Source organism: Epinephelus lanceolatus, chromosome 2, assembly GCF_041903045.1.
Source record: "Epinephelus lanceolatus isolate andai-2023 chromosome 2, ASM4190304v1, whole genome shotgun sequence".
Taxonomy (NCBI): Eukaryota; Metazoa; Chordata; class Actinopteri; order Perciformes; family Serranidae; genus Epinephelus; species Epinephelus lanceolatus.
This window is the reverse complement of record NC_135735.1, coordinates 38,774,973-38,793,043: the sequence shown is the minus strand read 5'-3', so window position 1 is coordinate 38,793,043 and position 18,071 is coordinate 38,774,973. Positions and strand designations below refer to the sequence as shown.

Here is an 18,071-nt window from a genome sequence, read left to right as displayed (position 1 = left end):
AACTAAATAATATCCTGTCAGACAACGTTAGAAATATGTTCACTCGTCTACTAAAATGTTACTTGACATTCGCTTTAGTCTTATTTTGACACTCATAACATAAGCAATATACATATTTATGCGTATCTACTCTAATTTCGATTTGTAGGATATTCTTTATTAATTTTTTGAAAAATAAAAAAGGCCTATTATACTACATTGTTTCATGTGGTTTTATTTTCAAAGGCCTTCACCGGAAGTTAGCTGTCATCGAGGGGTCATTTAAAGATGGCGGAGTGCTTGGCCGCACGCTTGGCCAGCCAGGAGGAGCAAATTCGGCTCCTCACTAAGGAAGTCTGCACTCTCCGGGATGGATTAAGCCGTGGTCTAGACGCCGGCGGTGTTACAGGGGTCTCCCCGGAACTGGAGAGCCTGCGGGCCGAGAATGAGAAGCTACAATACCGGCTACTGCACCTCCGGCGGGGTCTGCAGGCGGAGCTGGCGCTGGAGGAGGCGCAGGGCAAGAAACCACAAGGAGTGAAGTGTGTCAGAGCTCCGGAGAAAAACACCAGCAATAAGCAGCAGACAAACAACCAAGCCGATAAAAAGGTAGCAATAAAGACCGTGACAGAAGATATTACCCAGTTTAAATATGTAATTTGATGATGGTAGTGAGTAGTAGTGAGGCAATGAGTAACGGGCCTCTGTCCAGTGAAACCAAATGACAAACCACACCACACCATATCCAGAAATAGCTGCTCCACTCAGTGTCACAGTGTGTTCACAGCTTGTATACTGGACATGTTCACTGGCTTTGTAACATCCTGATAATGTGACTCAGACAGAAATTGTGATAAAAGCTTGTTGTAAGTGTAACACACACATGCACGCACACACCCCTTTGTGTTTGCATACAGGTGGCAACCCCGGATACCAAACCAGCTGACAGGAACAAGAAGGAGAAGAAGCAGGATAAGGGACAAGGAAGCGGAGGTGTGAAAGAGGTGATTATTAAAAAAAAATAGAAAATAAAAGCACAGAACAAATGTTTTTGCTATGGTCCCTATCGTTCCCAAATGCAAACTATGGTCATGCTTGATTTCCTTTTAAATGTAGGCAATTTATTGACTTTGTTTTTTCAATATATTTCCCCACTATAGCACAAGCCATTGCCTGGATTTGTTGCAGAGCGCCTCAGCCTCTATGAGGAGCTGAAGAGGGAGAGTGATGCCCTGCTGGCAAAGAAAGCTGCACAGAACAAGGCCATTACTGTGGAGCTGCCAGACGGACGTAAGGTGGAGGCCAAAGCTTGGGTCACCACACCATACCAGTTGGCTTGTGATATCAGGTTTGTACGTAAACAGCTGGCCAGATCAACTAATGTTCAGCCAACCACTGTATCAGCAATACATGGCCGCCAATATGATCAATATGATTTATTATTTTCCCACAAAACGCCAGATTGTCTACAGACACATGCCTTTTTTCCAATATTGTTCTCAAACTTTCTCTTCATTATGATTATAGAAATTATTCTGTTAAGTTTGGACACAGCATGTCTGAGGCAAATTTCTGACACTTGATCTTTCAGCCAGGGCCTGGCTGACAACACTGTGATTTCTCGGGTGAATGGGGAGCTTTGGGACCTGGACAGACCCCTCGAGCAGGACTGCTCTCTTGAGATCTTGCGCTTTGACAATGAGGATGCTCAGGCTGTGAGTACAGAGAACTTTTAAAGTGATTTAATAAAAAAAATAATAGTAATAAGCCACTTTTTTCCTTTTTATCATCTTCACTAATACTAATTATACTAGTTATAAACCTAGCTTGGTGTCTGATGTATTAAAAAGGTCCAAGCAACAGTGTTCAAACACAGTTCTTGGTTTAATTTGACTAAACTGTCTTGGGTTTGTTTGTCAAGAAGTAATATTTACATCATGATCTCGTGTCCAAGGTGTATTGGCACTCCAGTGCTCACATCCTCGGGGAGGCAATGGAGAATTTTTATGGAGGTTGTTTGTGTTATGGACCACCCATCGAGAATGGTTTCTACTATGACATGTTCCTGGATGGACAGAAGTGAGCAAGTATTTTTACTATCAGTTTTGTCTCTGCTCTTACATGTGATTTTTTTTTTTCTGATATATCATATGATTTTCAAACATCATAGTCTATTAAAAACTGAAACTGAACATGATTCCTGTTTTCAGGGGAGTGTCCAGCAATGAGTTTGGTGACTTGGAGGCTTTGTGTAAAGCTGTGGTAAAAGAAAAACAGCCCTTTGAGAGGCTTGAGATCAGCAAGGAGACACTGTTGAAGATGTTCAAGGTGAGAATCAAGCCAGAGATTCTTTGCTTGTGTGAATTATGATTTAATTGTTGTGTATTTGTTTTCCAGTCTTTGAAAAGTTTAAAACTATTATTGCTATTTCACAAACAAAGCTCTCTAGCCATAAACTTGCATAGCCTGGTTAATATAGTCTTGCCTATTATTATTATTATTATTATTATTATTATTATTTGCATGTATGTATTTGATATTTGGCAAAAGAAACACAGTGAAGTCTTTAAATTAAAGCAAAAAAGTTGTGAACGTATGTGAAGATTACTCCCTCTGCTCAGGATAATTTCTAACTAACCCAAGGGGTTTGCATCTTACAGTACAACAAGTTCAAGTGTCGCATTCTGAATGAGAAAGTGAAAACCCCCACTACTACAGTCTACAGGTACGTTGCTTCAGAGAAGGAAGAGGAAATATTATTGGAGATCTTTATTTTAGGAGGATGTGTGAGTTATTTTGGGGTCTTTGTGAAACTAATTTGTGTAATTTCTGAATCCTGGTTAGATGTGGGCCTTTGATTGACTTGTGCAGAGGTCCCCATGTCAGGCACACAGGCAAGATCAAGGCCATGAAGATCTACAAGGTATGTAAAAATACACAAAGGATCAAATGTTACTAATTTTTTTTTATTTTTCCAAAGTCCTTAAGTCCCATACCAATTTATGTTCTCAGATAATGTTTTCCCCAAATGTTGTCATCTGTTACCTTAATTTTTCTAACTACTTAAACAAGGAATTTTAGTATTTTAACAATTTTTACCTCTCACTACACTTCCCAGTTTGTAGCTCCTCTGTTTTTTCTACCTCTGTCATCAGAACTCTTCAACCTACTGGGAGGGCCGCTCCGACATGGAGACTCTACAGAGGATCTATGGGATTTCCTTCCCAGACTCAAAGATGCTGAAGGAGTGGGAACGCTTTCAGGAGGAGGCCAAGAACAGAGATCATCGCAAGATTGGCAAAGTGAGTCACTGTAGGCAGGTCGTGTGTAGGCCCACCCAGCCGGCTGAGGCCTAAAACCAGAGACTAAAACCCAGTACAAAGTGAATTTTGATTGGTAATTGTACAGTATAATGTGACAGCTGACACATCTCCTTTGATGTTTTTGTAGGAGTTTTTCCTCATGAGAGTTTAGGTTTGTGGTTTTATGGATGTGGTGAAACCCTGAAACGAACTTGGATCACAATTTCCAGGCAAAAATGAGCTGTAAACATACATCCAACAATATAGAAACAAAATGTAACATTACACAGAGGTTAGGAAAGTTGAAGTCATTCCCCTCATGTAACCAAGTTGGCAAAGTCTTTGAAGGCACAAATGCCCTGTGTTGAATCTGCCTGTAAGTATCTTTATAAATGTGTTAGATTTGAATAGACCACCTTTGTCAGCTGGATTTTATAATTTAACAACATCACCCACAGATCAAATTTTGTCGCAGTTTTGGACGTGAAAGTTGTTTGGCACTAAATCAAGTTGCTGCTTTATACCAGCAGAGGGTGCTGTGATTCTTCATATGGGCACATATGGGGCAACTGAGTCATCTGAGCACCCCAGCTGGTTTCCCAGCATGGGAGACGCAGACGGCAGCACCTCAATCAGCACTGATAACAACACTGATCCATAATAAACGCGAGAGTCAAGATATCGCTGCCGAGGCCAGTTGGAGGGAGGTGACAACAGTGACATGTTGTTTTAAAGATGGTGCTCTGTGGCATGATCCCAAAATGACTCTCATTTGCACAGTGCATCGTGAAAGCACAACATTTTGAAAACCTCTAGATCAAGTCCAATTGTATTACCCAAAAACAAAAATCCCATCAGTTGCACCAGCAGGGATTCGTCTGCGTCTCTGACATATCGCTTTAATAAAATTGTCCAAACATGTTAGAACTTGACACTTTTGACATGTGTAGAGAGGAAATAAAAGCACTGGTGTGTAAATATAAAAATATCTCCAAAGGGGTGTTCCTAAAGCAAGATTTCTATTAACACCAGGCTTATTTCAGTAATTCAGTTTCATAAAGGAGGTTTAGATAAGTAAGGCCTAAGTTACCATGGAAATCTCTCCCTCCAAACTAGCCTGGTCTGGTTAGTTTTAACACTTTGTTTCATCTCAGGCTTAACCAGTGTACCAATCAATCTGTCAGAAGATGGTTTCTCTTTATTGCTGCACTGTAAACATCAGTCAGTCTGCAGTTCAAGACAGCTTTTCACAAAAGCCCTGCTTGTTGAAGTCACATTTCTGAGACATGTGTCAAACTTCTAATCCCACACTTCAATTTACTTGCGCGTTCAAAACGTCTGTGATCAAGGGTGTCTCCAGAAATGAGACACGTCATTACAAAGTCTCATTTCATTAAATCAAAGTGAAAATGACAAAGCAGTTCCATAATTATAGTATTTATTCTGTTGGATTCATGCTGCTCTGTTATGAAGATGTGATTGGTTCTTCAGTGATTATCTACTGTAGCTCATAAGGATGGAAAGACAAAGAGGTGAGGTGGGGGCTGTGTTATAAACTCATGCACAAGGAGACAACTTGTATCATTGCTCCTAAAAAGAAAACTGTCACCATCACAGGGTAGTTACAGATATCACAGGACCTGCTGACAGTGCTGTAAATTAATAAGATAAGGAAACAGTTTTTCCTGTTTTGCCAGCTACCAGGGCCCACCATCTCTCCCTGTGTCTCCACTCTGATTCTGTTGACCTCTTTTAGGCGGTCAGTCGTTCGCAGGTGGTCTGCTGTGTGATGGTTGTAAAACTCCCCACTGTCTATGGAAGTGCTTCTTGCTTGTGTAGCTGCAGATAATAGGAATATGTGAAATCATGAAAACATAGCTATATTTTTTTGTGCGCTTTATAGGATCAGGAGCTGTTCTTCTTCCATGATCTCAGCCCTGGCAGCTGTTTCTTCATGCCACGTGGAGCCTACATCTACAACACACTCTCTGAGTTCATCAGGGTACGAGTGCTTCTTTTATTTACTGTATATTTGCTGAGGTTCATTCTAAACTGCACAAGCCTTCAGATAATGATCCCCTACTTCTTTAAGAGTCTGCTTTTTTATTTAAAGCTTCACTGTAAGTTAAAATTAGTATATTGATATTCATTTGCATGTATTATATCATTGCTATCAACATCAAAATGAGTAAGTACAGCTCAAGAAATATAAAGATTTTGAGGTGAAGACTTTGATCACCATTGGTTATTTGGGGCTGTTTTATTGTGTTTAAATGTTTGTCTTTCATCCTACAGTTCACTGTATTGTTTTCAAATTGATACAAAATATTTATTGTGAAGCTCTTTTTTTAGTGATTCCAGAAAACATGTCTCTTTCATAATTGGGTTAGAAATGCTTATTTAGGGGATTTCCATTCAGGAGTTTGAGTCAAGATCACTGAGCACCAGTTTGAGTTGGAACAAAATCCACAAACAGAATGAGCATCGAAAATGTTGATCGTCTTTTTTTTTAAAAAAAAAGAAGTACTCCAGAGGTGCTGAGGCTCAAGCTATGTAAAACATTTCCAGTGAACTTGTAGTGACTGCCAGCTCATTGACATGCAGACCACTAACCCTTAACTTCTGCAAAACATGCAATCACCATGGAGCTCCAAGATAAGCTGTGAGCGTAGTGGTTACCTGAATATTTTAGTTCAGCTCAGTCAGTTCAAATTCTGCTCAGAGCCTCAGAATAGCTCAGGCTAGTCCTGATTGCTGCTGCTTAAAGTCTGCATCGTGGCCTGAGCTTTTCAAAGGTTTTTCAATCAAGCATCAAATATGTGACAAACTGAACATCATAAAGTGAAGTATGAGTCTGGGTAATATGTCATACATGCGACTGGCCTCGTGGAATGGAAGTCAAAAAAATTTCTTTTAAGACAAGGTAGTGTTTGGGAAGCCACCAAATTTTCACATTTGGTAATCAGTATAAGTGATAGTTAGAGTGGGCAGAAGTTCCCTGTTAAGAGCAGACCGCAGTCTTGTCGCCAGTTGAGCAAACTTTAGTGTGACTCTCTGTGACGTCCCTGCGGAGATGTGTCGACATCTTGAAGACTTTCACAGCACACACCAACACAGCGGACCAAGCCAAGGAGACCTCACATATATCGCACAGAAACAGTGCAAGATCATTATCACATCACTTCAGTCTGTTATCACTGTGTAAAAAGTTTAAAAAAAAAAAGCCTGCTATGCAGGTTGAAGAAAATTTCATATGCTCGAGGGTGGCTTCTTATGATTGCAGTGGATAAGAAGCAGTCAGTCACCACTAAGCACGTGACATTCAAGTTTTTTTTTCTCTTTTTCTGCTAAATTGTACAGTATCTATTCAGGTGAAGCTGAGCATGCATGATGTTTTTAAGCTTCATACTCAGCTCCACATATTCACAGTCAAAATCCTTCCAGTAACAACAGTCCTCCACTGTTGGCTGCAAAACAGCTCAACTGGACATAAAAATGTTTTTGCTTAAGGAAAACAAACGGATAAACAAAACCCACAGGATCAGATTTCCATTGCAGTAGCGCGAGATTCATGCCAGAAGTCATGACTCAGCTCAGCTCAACAAAGTACCTGTGCAGTCCAGCTGGCGTGTTTGCCTTGTTTATGTGGTTTTCTTGTTTTTCAAGGATGAGTACTGGAGAAGAGGGTTTCAGGAAGTAGCCTCCCCCAACATCTATAACAGCAAACTGTGGGAGACATCTGGCCACTGGCAACACTACAGCGAAAATATGTTCTCCTTCCCTGTGGAAGATGACATCTTTGCCCTCAAGCCCATGAACTGCCCAGGGCACTGGTAAATTTAGATCTCTGAGAGAGTAAACATTTGAAGTGTCTCCTAAATGTTGTAAATCAAACAGCATATACAGTATTTGAAGGGTGTTGCGTGTCATTTGATTTCCTGTTCTCTGGTTGTCCTATAGTCTGATGTACAGCCACAGGCCTCGCTCGTGGAGGGAGCTTCCTCTGAGGCTGGCAGACTTCGGGGTCCTTCACAGAAATGAGCTGTCAGGAACACTAACTGGGCTGACCAGAGTGCGGCGTTTCCAGCAGGATGACGCTCACATTTTCTGCACGATGGATCAGGTGACCACATCAATAGTTGTCAGCATTTTCGAGGGTTGTTACACAAGTGGGACAATTATAAAGTTTTTGAACATGTGTTTAGAAAAACAAGTTCCAACTTACTGTGCGTCATTTCCTTCAATTCTGAATCATCTTTTCTATTTTTTTGTTGTTTTTCTACAGATCGAGGCAGAGATGAAGGGCTGCCTGGACTTCCTCCGCTGTGTTTATGATGTGTTTGGATTCTCCTTCCAGCTCCACCTCTCCACTCGTCCAGAGAAATACCTGGGTGACATCGCTGTGTGGACTCAGGCTGAGAAGGTATACTGCATCATGCATTGTAGTGATGATTTATGGTGGAAAATGAACTCCAGGTACCAGACGAATTCTGGTAAATACTCTGCAGATGATGATCTGACTTTGTCTTCTAGGCAGGGGCTGGCAAACAGGCCAGGGTTAGTTTGTTTTTAGGTTAGTATGCCAATGCAAAACCATAAATGTAATTGCACATCAACCCTTAAATGTAGGATAATAGCATCCTTTTTATATTTTAAAGAATTTCCAACATGCCGTTATGCTGTCCAAATAAATGTCACATCAAATAAGAGGAAGCCTCAAAGTCACTTCTGTATGAAAAAATATAATTATATATTTTAAATAAGCTCTCTCTGCACACGGGACAAAGTCTGAACATCAGGTTTTTTCCAAAGCCGAAAGCACAGAGTGTGTTAGGCTTTAATTGCACTTCAATTTCACATCTATGATAAATTAAAATGTTTAAAAAAAAATACATGTAACCTGTTAATTAAGACAGTTTAGCTTAGGGTAAATAGTTTCATCAATAATGCCTCCTCCTGCTACTGAATGTAATCCAAGTTTTACCAAACATGGATTGCACTGAAGTGGTTTTGAAGCCTGTTATATTGAGAGGTGTTGGTTAAGTTTTGCCCACTCCATTTTACAGTAGTGGATGCTGCAGGGGACACATTCCCCTCAGTAGTTAGAACAAATGCATTTGGTGGTGGCTATAGGTATCAATCATAAAACAGAAAGAAGAATAATCAACTATGTATGGTTGAAGCAGGAAGTACTGTGACATTTCTTCCATAAACTGATGCAAAAAAGGCTCAAATGTTATGCATACAAGTTCACCAGAATGCAGGAAATTAAGTGTTTGACAATCACAATTTATGGTGTTAGACCCTGCTTTGGTGGCACAGACTAAAATGCAGTCACCATCACGTTTGTGTTTAAAATCTTGCGTAAGAAATTATAGACTGGGATGTCTGTTTTAGATTCATGTTCGTGTGATTTTTGCAGCCTGATAGTTAGGAAACAACATTTCATTTCAATGCAATTTTTTTATGAAATTACTAGAGCATAAAAAATCTGGAAACTGATCAAGTTGTTATTGCAACTGAATGTGAGCATAAAGATGAAGCACCAGTTGTAATGTCAGACCTGAGTCACTGTGAACTTCCTTGAATTTATGTAGGAGTTGTGTCAAAAGATATTGCTCATTTGTTTGACTTGATCTCTGTCATTCATTTTGTACAGTTGTAAATTGGGTACCATTTATGATGTAAATGTAGAAGTGTATTAGGCAATGATGCTCTGTCCTCAGTTGTGCACTGCTGAATGACCTGGCCTGCTTCACAGTGAATGCTTTCCATTGTTTAGATTTAAGTGTATGTTAACATATGCCTCATGTTTGACAGCAACTGGAGAGCAGCCTGAATGAGTTTGGGGAGCCATGGAAACTCAACCCTGGAGATGGTGCTTTTTATGGACCTAAGGTCAGAACATTTCTTTATTTGCTGCCAAACACAACAATATTTTAATACTTCCCTGAGGTTTGTAAACCTGTGTTGTTTTCTTTGCTGTCGCAGATTGACATTAAGATCAAAGATGCAATTGGACGTTACCACCAGTGCGCAACCATTCAGCTGGACTTCCAGCTGCCTATCCGCTTCAACCTGACCTTTGTGGGGTGAGTCACCTAATCAAAACATTGACACACTGCTGAGTCTGTGTGCTTTACTGCACCAAGGGTTGTATGTTAATCCTGTCCTGAATAAAATGTCTCAGCTTGTGCGCTGTGTTTCAAGGAGCTGTTTGTTTAAGAGGTTAAGAGATGCATGCAAATTTAAGCTTGTTGAGCAGGTGGCAGGTTGATTTATTACCTCTCCAGAAACTTCAATTTGTAAAGATAGATAGATGAATAAGGATAATCATAGAGACAAATATTGCAATAATAGATATGAAAGATTAAGTCTTGTTTACAGTCATAGTGACACATTTCACAGAAACCTTTTGATATTCTCTCTGATGCAATGTCTTACAGGAAGGATGGGGATGACAAAGCACGACCTGTCATCATCCATCGTGCCATCCTGGGCTCAGTGGAGAGGATGATTGCCATTCTCACCGAGAACTATGCAGGGAAATGGTGAGCTGCTTCCTAGTTGCTGTTTTGCTTTGAATAGCTACAATTAAAAAAAAAAAAATAAAAAATAAAATAAACCATGATTCTCAATGCTGATATGGCCCACTGCTTTGATCTGTCTCATGTGTTCAGATGTAATTACTTTAAATATTTTGTATTCTAATACAAATCTTTAGGGTGATTGTGTGTGACATGCTATCTCATTGGAGGGCCAAACTATCCACTGTATTGTTCATAACATTTTAACCATAATGTCCTCTCTACTTTCTGGCATCATTTCAACATCCCCATTCCATAAAGATTTCACCTATTGGTTCCTTTTCGTCAGGGAGAAATGACACTGGTAAAGTTATCACACCTGTATATCATTGTGACGACTGTTTCATTACTTTCTGTCTTTCCCTCCGATAGGCCTCTGTGGCTCTCTCCACGTCAGGTGATGTTAGTGCCTGTCAACCCCTCTTGTGAGGATTACGCCAAGAGGGTATGTCTTCCACTTCCCTATCTTGACCACATTTAAGTGCAATCATATGAGTGCAGACAATAATTATCTGTGGCATTCAGATTTGTGAAAACACTGAAACAAAAACTGTTTTTTTGTCTCCACCTGTCAGGTGTGCAAACAGTTTACAGAAGCTGGTTTCATGGCAGATGCTGACCTGGATTCAAGCTGTCTTCTAAATAAGAAAATCCGTAATGCTCAGTTGGCCCAGTATAACTTCATTCTTGGTGAGAAAATCTACCATCTTATGTCATTTCAGAGCACTGACTGACCACTGATTACATTTTCACCCCAGTTTTTGTTGCTTTCAGGGTTGCCTTCAATCACATTTAATTGGTGTTTTTTTTTTTAAATTTAATTTAATTTATTTATTTATTCAGGTAAATGTAAAGGACCACATCATAGCAAAACTTGAGGATTAGTACAACAGCCTCTGTGAGGATAAGGCATCTAAAGCATGTTTAATGAAATGAGTGTATTCATTAATTTGCATGTTTTTAGTCCATATTATCCATTTTATAATGCATTTTTTCATAATTTATGCTTTTAGTTTTATCAATGTTACATTATTGTTTCAGCAGAAGCACTGCAGACTTTAAAATCCATCTGCAGTTACAACAGTAGATTTTGTTAATAAGCATTCGGAAATCAAAACAAGATGTTTTCAAAAATGATCAATCGAATGTTTTGTTCTTTTTTTTTTAACTGTGGGGTTGTCAGTGAATTCATTTTGAGAATAATAATGACTCAAAATAAACCTTCTTAATTGGCTGACTACAAAGCAAATGGACCTCCAAGCTGGCTAACCACCCACAGTTGTTGAAGTGAGCGGCACAAAACAGGGAATGTGTTAGGGTAGCTGTGTGTGGTGTGACTTGGCCCATATCAAGCTGTTGTGTCTTCTTGTGTCTTGGCAGTGGTTGGAGAGAAGGAGAAGATGACTAACGGCGTCAATGTGCGCACGAGAGACAACAAAGTCCACGGAGAGCTGTCGGTGGCCGAGGTGCTGGCTCGCTTGACCCTGCTCAAACAGTGCCGCTGTCCAAACGCAGAGGAGGAGTTCTGATCAAAATAAAGAACAATCCAGACTTTTGCGCTGGAATTGCTCAGCTACAGCTAGATGAGCAGTGAGGGGACAAGTGATGGGACATGTAAAGATGGTACAGTGAAGGTGTAGTACATAGAGCCGAAATCAAACAGAGGACATGATGAGATGATTTTCTGTAAGCAAATGTGATGAATGGCTACAAAACAACTCAGAAATGCCCACTGATCATGTATGAAGGATGGAAATGGACAAGTTTGTGGACGTAATTAAAACCTGTCGGTATGGGAAGTCACTTGGTAATTAAGGGAAACAATGTGATCATTGTCATAATAACGGTTTTGTGAACTTGGCACTGATTTGTCACAAAGGTCTGTCTCTGTGGGGAAATCCCAGAAATAAAAAAAATCTACTGAATGTGAGTGTTTTGTTGTTCTGTTTTCACATCAGAATAGATTGTCTTATCTTATCTTATCTTGTGTTTTTACACGAATTACATCATGATAAACAGCAATAGGATTATTTTGTAGAGACATGCAGCCTTCCAGGAATAGGTTTACTCATTCCAAAGAAATGTCTTGAAACTAAGCAGGTGTTTTTTTTATTATCTATTGAGCAATACAGAGCCACATCCTTTTTTCAGCATGTAGGAACAGATCAGGAACATATGACAGTGTCAGACAGTAAAATTTATTTCTCTCCTACTTCCTGTTTCCATATTAGTGCTTTTGTGCGCATGAGAAGACATTTAGTGTCACCCTACAGAATTAATATCCTTCAAACGCCAAATGAAATGTGACATCATTACAGGAGAAGTACAGTGAGCGTAAAAAGATGAGAAACAGGAAGTTGTGCTACTCTTTGTGCTGCGTTCATAGTCATCAGAAAGATGGCACAAAAACTCAATACTATCCTGGTAAAATGGCATTTCGAAGTGACAACAACGTGGTTTATTGTTATTTGCGAAGTGCAGATCTAATCTAAGACGTATGTGAATGGATCAGTGTATTAAACGCATTATGACCAGTTAGTGTCAGCTGAGTATTTCTTCCATCTTCGGGGCTTTGACCATACAACCAAAGAAAAAAGCGAGCAGTCCCCTTGCCTCAGACTAGCAGAGGATCGCTGACGTTCTGTTTTTTCCCTACATCACTTGAATGCAGCATAGGTTCACTCTACTGTCTGCAATAATGGCCACTATCTGTCAGATTTGGAGACCGGACCGAGGACGGTGCTTCAAAACCTTCGGAATAGTTTCCGTTTTGTTGCTGGACCTGGTCTTACAGTGTGTTAACGGTATGTTACGTGGACATGTACAGGTTAAAACCAGCCTGACTCGCGTGTAAACGTTTTGTCGTTAGCATACTAACGTTAGCTTCCATCCACTAAGTTAGCAACTGGCTAGCTAGCGAGCTAACACCAGTGCACCTAGCTAGTTAGCAATGAAAACACAGGATGCTGTGATAGTAGCGCTGATTTAACAGTTGTTTGTCTCATATAACGTTAGCAGACATGTGTGGTTAATTATATACTGTTTAATTTACAATACATGACAGCTAACAATTTGCTGCCTCTGCTAATTTGCAAGAAGTGTCACGAGCCAGTCAACGTCTCGGTGATTAGCTTAGCTTAACGTTTGATGTTTAATTACAATAGAATCCTATTTAACGACTTACACATGTACCAGGTGTCTGAGTTATATTCAACCGTACGTTACTGGCGTGTCTGTCCTGGAACACGCTAAACTTTAGTGGTAATCACTTAACCATAGTCAGCACAATAAGTTACGTATTGTATGTAAGTTAACGTTATTAGGTTTTAACGGTTTTAACCACGGTTATAGCAGTGTGATGAACTATATCCTCTTCATTGGCGTTTTTTTGTCAGGCTACCTGAGCTCTCCTCATGTTGGCCAGGACCCTCACTACACCAGAGATGCCCAGCATGGGCCTGTCATCACCAGCCCAGTGGTCCCTGCAGCAGCCTCAGGTAAACTCTTATAGTTTATAGAGCAACATTACTCATACTGACTGTAACCTGGAGCTAGAGTTTCTCTTGAACACATCAAGGGACCTACTCTCAGATTGTGTCTTTATACCTACAAAGAAATAAAGCACTAATTAGACATACCATGTTGACATTTCAATGATTTGATTATTTGAAATCATACATACAGACCCTGAGAGCATTTTCCAACAAAAGGGGTGTGCGACGTAATAGAAAGGGATTCCTCACACACAACCCAAGATTATAAACAGCAAATCAGTGCAGATCTATGTCAGTATTCTGGTAATGTAACCTCTGTAATGTGATACAGTAGCTATCTTCCTAAAACTTAATTTGTCTATGTTATTACATATAAACAAGAGCAGAGAAATAGCAGCTAATCTAGGCAGGGCTGGTCAATTTTCAGATGTATTTTCTCTGTTTATATTTTAGGTTTTCAATATAAAATCGTATTTTCTCTCTTACCCTCCTACGTCAATTCAAAGAGAATAATGCTCTTTTGTTGTCTAGGGCTAGGCTTTGACGTGTTTTTAATAGAACTACATCTTATTCTTTGCTGGTTAGCAGGCAGCCTTGAGGTAGAAAAAACAGGAGTGTATGGCCTTGCTCAAGTTGGCCTTTCTGTTGAGTGCAGAGCGTTAGTCATTTCAAAACTTGACAAGTGTATTGCCACACCCATTAATGCTCCCAGACATAAAGTCATAAATTAATTTGCATCAAAGCTGTGTTACATTACATTGATTATTCTAGTTAGAAATGGAGAAAAACATCTGTTACCTAATGTTTTCTTTTTTTGCAGTGTCTCCCGCAGATGAAGAGAGCTATACTTCCAAGTGTCCTAGTGGGGGGGAGTGTAGTCGCCTGCCAGCAGATTGCATGCACTGCAATTACCATCACAACTGCACCTACAAGAAACCAGCATCTTTCACTTGTAAACCCAAAAAAGGAGTTCACTGTATAGTGAGTAGCAGTTAATCTTGTGATAGATCCATGCAGCAAAGTGTAAGAGTGGAAGATTTTCACTCAGAAGTCTAGACCTTGTTTAGCTGACTGATGAAAAGGGAAATGAAACATGGCTCATCAAGTCATGTTGTGCTTGTTGTTGCCATGAAACTGAGAGTGATCTAAACATTGCTTGACAGAAGTCCCCAAGATACATGGTTGCATGTGGTGAGAATATTAGTGATGTAAAGAAACAGCTGCGGTGCTTTAACATGTGAATATCTGTGTATTGATGACGTGTTTTTTTTTCCTTTTGTTTGTAGGGAGAGTCGGGACAGCAGCAAACCAACTTCTCCCTCTCCATCACCTGTCAGTTCTGCTGGCAGCTGGACCCCGCCGAGTATCGCTGCTCAAACTCCACCAACTGTATGACAGTGTCCTGCCCACGCAAGCGCTACAACGCCACCTGTGACGTGTTAGAACATGTGCATTGTTTAGGTATGATAAAGGCTCTGCTGTAAAGCCTGCTTGATGTATTTGCCTTCAGTGGGGCAGCTGTGTCTCAGTCAGGCACTGTAGACATAGCTGTTTTGGGAAATTAGATATTTACAGATATTCTCAGTTAAAATGTACAAAGTGACCCTTCTGCTGAGAGCAAAAATGTGAATTGTTAGCCATGCATGGATACCATTCAGTTTCCTATGCAGGGTTTGGCTGTCTGTTAGTTGATGATTAATGCGATCTAAAAATAATATTGTTGAATAATTATGATCATACAGTTTTCAGTCCTATTTCTTATTGCTGTCCTAAGGTCTACCATACAAATCATCACCAGCTGTAAATCGAGCAAATACATAGTGTGTACTATATTTTGTCTATGACAATTAACTACTTTGGCAGCGGTATTTATACATCCCCAAAAAAGTATTTTTATAATTGTTTGCCACCAGCTGACCTGTTACTTGTCAGCCCATTTTGGTGGATGTTGCAAGTTAATTAATGAAAAAGAAGACCTGTCCCACCCATTGTGTTGATTAAGTTTTCAGCATTTTTTTTAAAGGTGCTCTTAGCAACTTAAAGCTCCAGTAGGCAACATTGTTTTGGTATAACTGAATAAAAATTGTATAATATCCTCTAAGCATAATGTAAATCAAGTGGTCTGAGACAAACAATAGGTTTCTGCACCTCACCATGGCTCTGTGTTCAGCCTCTAAAGAATCAGTATCATGCCGATGTGCATCAACCAATCAAAGGTCAGCTCAGACCGCTGCGTTCCTATTGGCTGTTCTACTGCATATGCGCGTTCCCGTGCCGCCAGCAGAAGGGGAGAGCAAGTGGCAATGGCGAACAGTGCACCAGGTAAAATAGCTATTCCACCACAGCAACTGCCTACACGGCTAAACAACCCAAAAAAAGGAAGACAGAACTCGATTCCCCGGAGCCCCGGAGGGAGGGGAAGGGTGATGTGGGGCTGGGCCCGGCCGGAGGGCGCAAGGGTTGGCTGGGGGAGCGGAGCCGAGGGCTCTCCGCGGAGGAGAGCCGAGCCGAGGGGGTATGTGCGGGGCGGGCTGCTGTACGGTGAGGGAGAGTCGAGGCTCGGGAGTATGTGCGGGTCCGCGAGGGAGGGATGGGGAGGGCTGCTGCGCGGAGAGGGAGAGCCAAGCCTCGGGGGTATATGTGCGGGGCCGCGAGGGAGGGATGGGGCGGGCTGCTGCGCGGTGAGGGAGAGCCGAGGCTCCCAGAGAAGGAGAAATAGAACCAAGTAGGATAAAATAGTCATCTGGTAGGAGGGGCTCAGGGCGGAGACGAACGAAACCTAACTTAGATGAGACTCAAAAATCAACCGTTTTCAGGCTTTCTACCTACTGCAGCTTTAATGACGAGTCTTAAAGGAATACGCTACCCAAAAAATGATCATGTGTTTATCAATTACTCACTTTTGTCATGTTGAACTCTCAGAACTCCTGAAATATTATTGTGGTCTTCTCAATTTGTGAAAACTTTTGAACTTCAGGACCACTGTCTGTTTCCACTTAATATTTATTTTTTTCTTCTGCAGGTAAAAGACGTTTTCAGAAACGTTTATTTTGTAACTGGACTGGAGGATACAAATGGTCGACAGCATTAGCACTCAGGTAAAACCTGCTTCTAGTATGTCCAGAGTTATGACTTGCTTCGATGCTTGAAACATTGTACAAAAATCAATGTGAATCAGGATGTGTGCTCTAATAGCATCTCTAACTTTGTTGTGTGTTTTTCTCTCATGTCCGTCTGCAGCATTACTCTTGGCGGCTTTGGGGCTGATCGGTTTTATCTGGGCCAATGGAGAGAGGGTCTGGGCAAACTGTTCAGCTTTGGAGGCCTGGGCATTTGGACATTGATAGATGTTCTTCTGATAGGGGTTGGTTATGTGGGACCAGCTGACGGTTCTCTCTATATCTGAAGTTTTGGAGACATGGCTGGATGGTTTGTGCTCTCTTCCCCTTCACACCGCTTCACTCTCAAAGATTGAAGATCTGAGATGCTGTGTTCTTGGCACGTTTGCTTGCCCGAGCTCGCTGTGCAACACGTCTTCATCCCATCTGCTAACAGGCAGGAAGTGTTTTCCTCATTACACCAACGATGTCTCTACCCACACAAACCATCAGATCAATCCCAATCGTTCTGTATCCATCTCCCGTCGAGATTCTGTAGATGAATCTGTGCAGCAGGATGAGAAGCCAGTCATTACGTCTATCTGGTTGGTTTGACTTAAATGATGGTCAGACTCCGTCACACTGATACATAGATAGATTTGGTTTCCCATGGAGCAGTTCTTTCACAGATATCCTGCCACCTTGGAGGCATGTGTTGCTCCCTCCTTATTGCAAGGTAAATGCGTCAGTGGGGGGTCAAATGGTAACCATGGCTACAGAGCTTTTCATGGGGATACCAGTCACAGCAGACATGCTGAGAGGTAATATTTATGTCCTGAAAGAAAGCATGAATATGCAGAAGGGAAATTGTTCAGGTATTTTCTATTGACAACAGACAGTTGGTCTTGTGGATGAGTTCAACAGTTATTTTACATGTGCTTTATTTTTCCCCACATTGAGTCAGGCCACTACTGTAAAAACATTGCCTTAAGGGATAGATGAATGATACGATGGCTTTTGAAAAGCTTAAATGTTGGGAAGTTAAAGTTCACTGATAAACTTCACATGTTGTAAAGTAAATTTGTAAGAGCTACTGTATCTTCAAACAGCAACTGGAACTGGTAGAGAACCAGAGAGAAGTGCAGGGGCGAAAACTTCTTCCATAATATATATCATCACTTACTCACAACATGTAGTCTAAGTTTTGGGAGACGCAGAGATAATAATCTCTCATAGTGTATGTTTGTACATGATTAATATTGAAACACTTCAAATGTGTTGCACAAGCAAACTGCAGTTACTTGTGGTTTCCCGTGTTGGAGATATTGGAGATATCCTGTGTATACAACTGGTTTTTTCCCTCACTCATTTTCATTCTTCACATGGTAAAAGAAAAACTGTGTACTAACACTGTAAACTCTAAGCCTGATACTGTGTGGCACCAATGTGCACACCTCTCACTTCATGTAAATACGTTTTCTGTTTTCAGTGTCAGGTAGTTTTAATCTGTTTCAAACACTGTAAATGACATTTTTTAAGTTATGTAAATAAAATTGTGAAATATTATATGTGGTTATTTAATTGTACTGGCAGTACGGACAGGTTGTCAGT

The 18,071-nt window shown here is 40.7% G+C and overlaps 2 protein-coding genes across 2 annotated transcripts; both read left to right on the top strand.

The window, feature by feature from the left end:
* Positions 1-247: 247 nt before the first annotated feature.
* tars3 (threonyl-tRNA synthetase 3) lies at positions 248-11,793 on the top strand. Its single transcript, XM_033632520.2, has 19 exons — positions 248-588; positions 897-983; positions 1,140-1,327; positions 1,571-1,694; positions 1,934-2,058; positions 2,190-2,307; positions 2,640-2,704; positions 2,824-2,902; positions 3,135-3,281; positions 5,185-5,283; positions 6,948-7,114; positions 7,242-7,404; positions 7,567-7,704; positions 9,102-9,179; positions 9,273-9,373; positions 9,728-9,832; positions 10,241-10,313; positions 10,444-10,558; positions 11,249-11,793. Exons 1-19 carry the CDS (start codon positions 268-270, stop codon positions 11,395-11,397), a joined length of 2,442 nt encoding a protein of 813 aa, XP_033488411.2. The 5' UTR covers positions 248-267; the 3' UTR covers positions 11,398-11,793.
* Positions 11,794-12,516: 723 nt separating this feature from the next.
* tm2d3 (TM2 domain containing 3) lies at positions 12,517-18,026 on the top strand. Its single transcript, XM_033635912.2, has 6 exons — positions 12,517-12,672; positions 13,264-13,365; positions 14,183-14,343; positions 14,649-14,823; positions 16,385-16,460; positions 16,603-18,026. Exons 1-6 carry the CDS (start codon positions 12,534-12,536, stop codon positions 16,766-16,768), a joined length of 819 nt encoding a protein of 272 aa, XP_033491803.2. The 5' UTR covers positions 12,517-12,533; the 3' UTR covers positions 16,769-18,026.
* Positions 18,027-18,071: the final 45 nt, after the last annotated feature.

Coding starts and splice junctions, on each gene's coding strand:
- tm2d3 (XM_033635912.2), top strand. CDS start 12,534: ATGCAGCATAGGTTCACTCTACTGTCTGCAATAATGGCCACTATCTGT. Junction 14,344..14,648: donor AAAAAGGAGTTCACTGTATA/GTGAGTAGCAGT, acceptor TTTTGTTTGTAG/GGAGAGTCGGGACAGCAGCA. Junction 16,461..16,602: donor TCGACAGCATTAGCACTCAG/GTAAAACCTGCT, acceptor GTCCGTCTGCAG/CATTACTCTTGGCGGCTTTG.
- tars3 (XM_033632520.2), top strand. CDS start 268: ATGGCGGAGTGCTTGGCCGCACGCTTGGCCAGCCAGGAGGAGCAAATT. Junction 3,282..5,184: donor ATCATCGCAAGATTGGCAAA/GTGAGTCACTGT, acceptor TGCGCTTTATAG/GATCAGGAGCTGTTCTTCTT. Junction 9,833..10,240: donor GAGAACTATGCAGGGAAATG/GTGAGCTGCTTC, acceptor TCCCTCCGATAG/GCCTCTGTGGCTCTCTCCAC.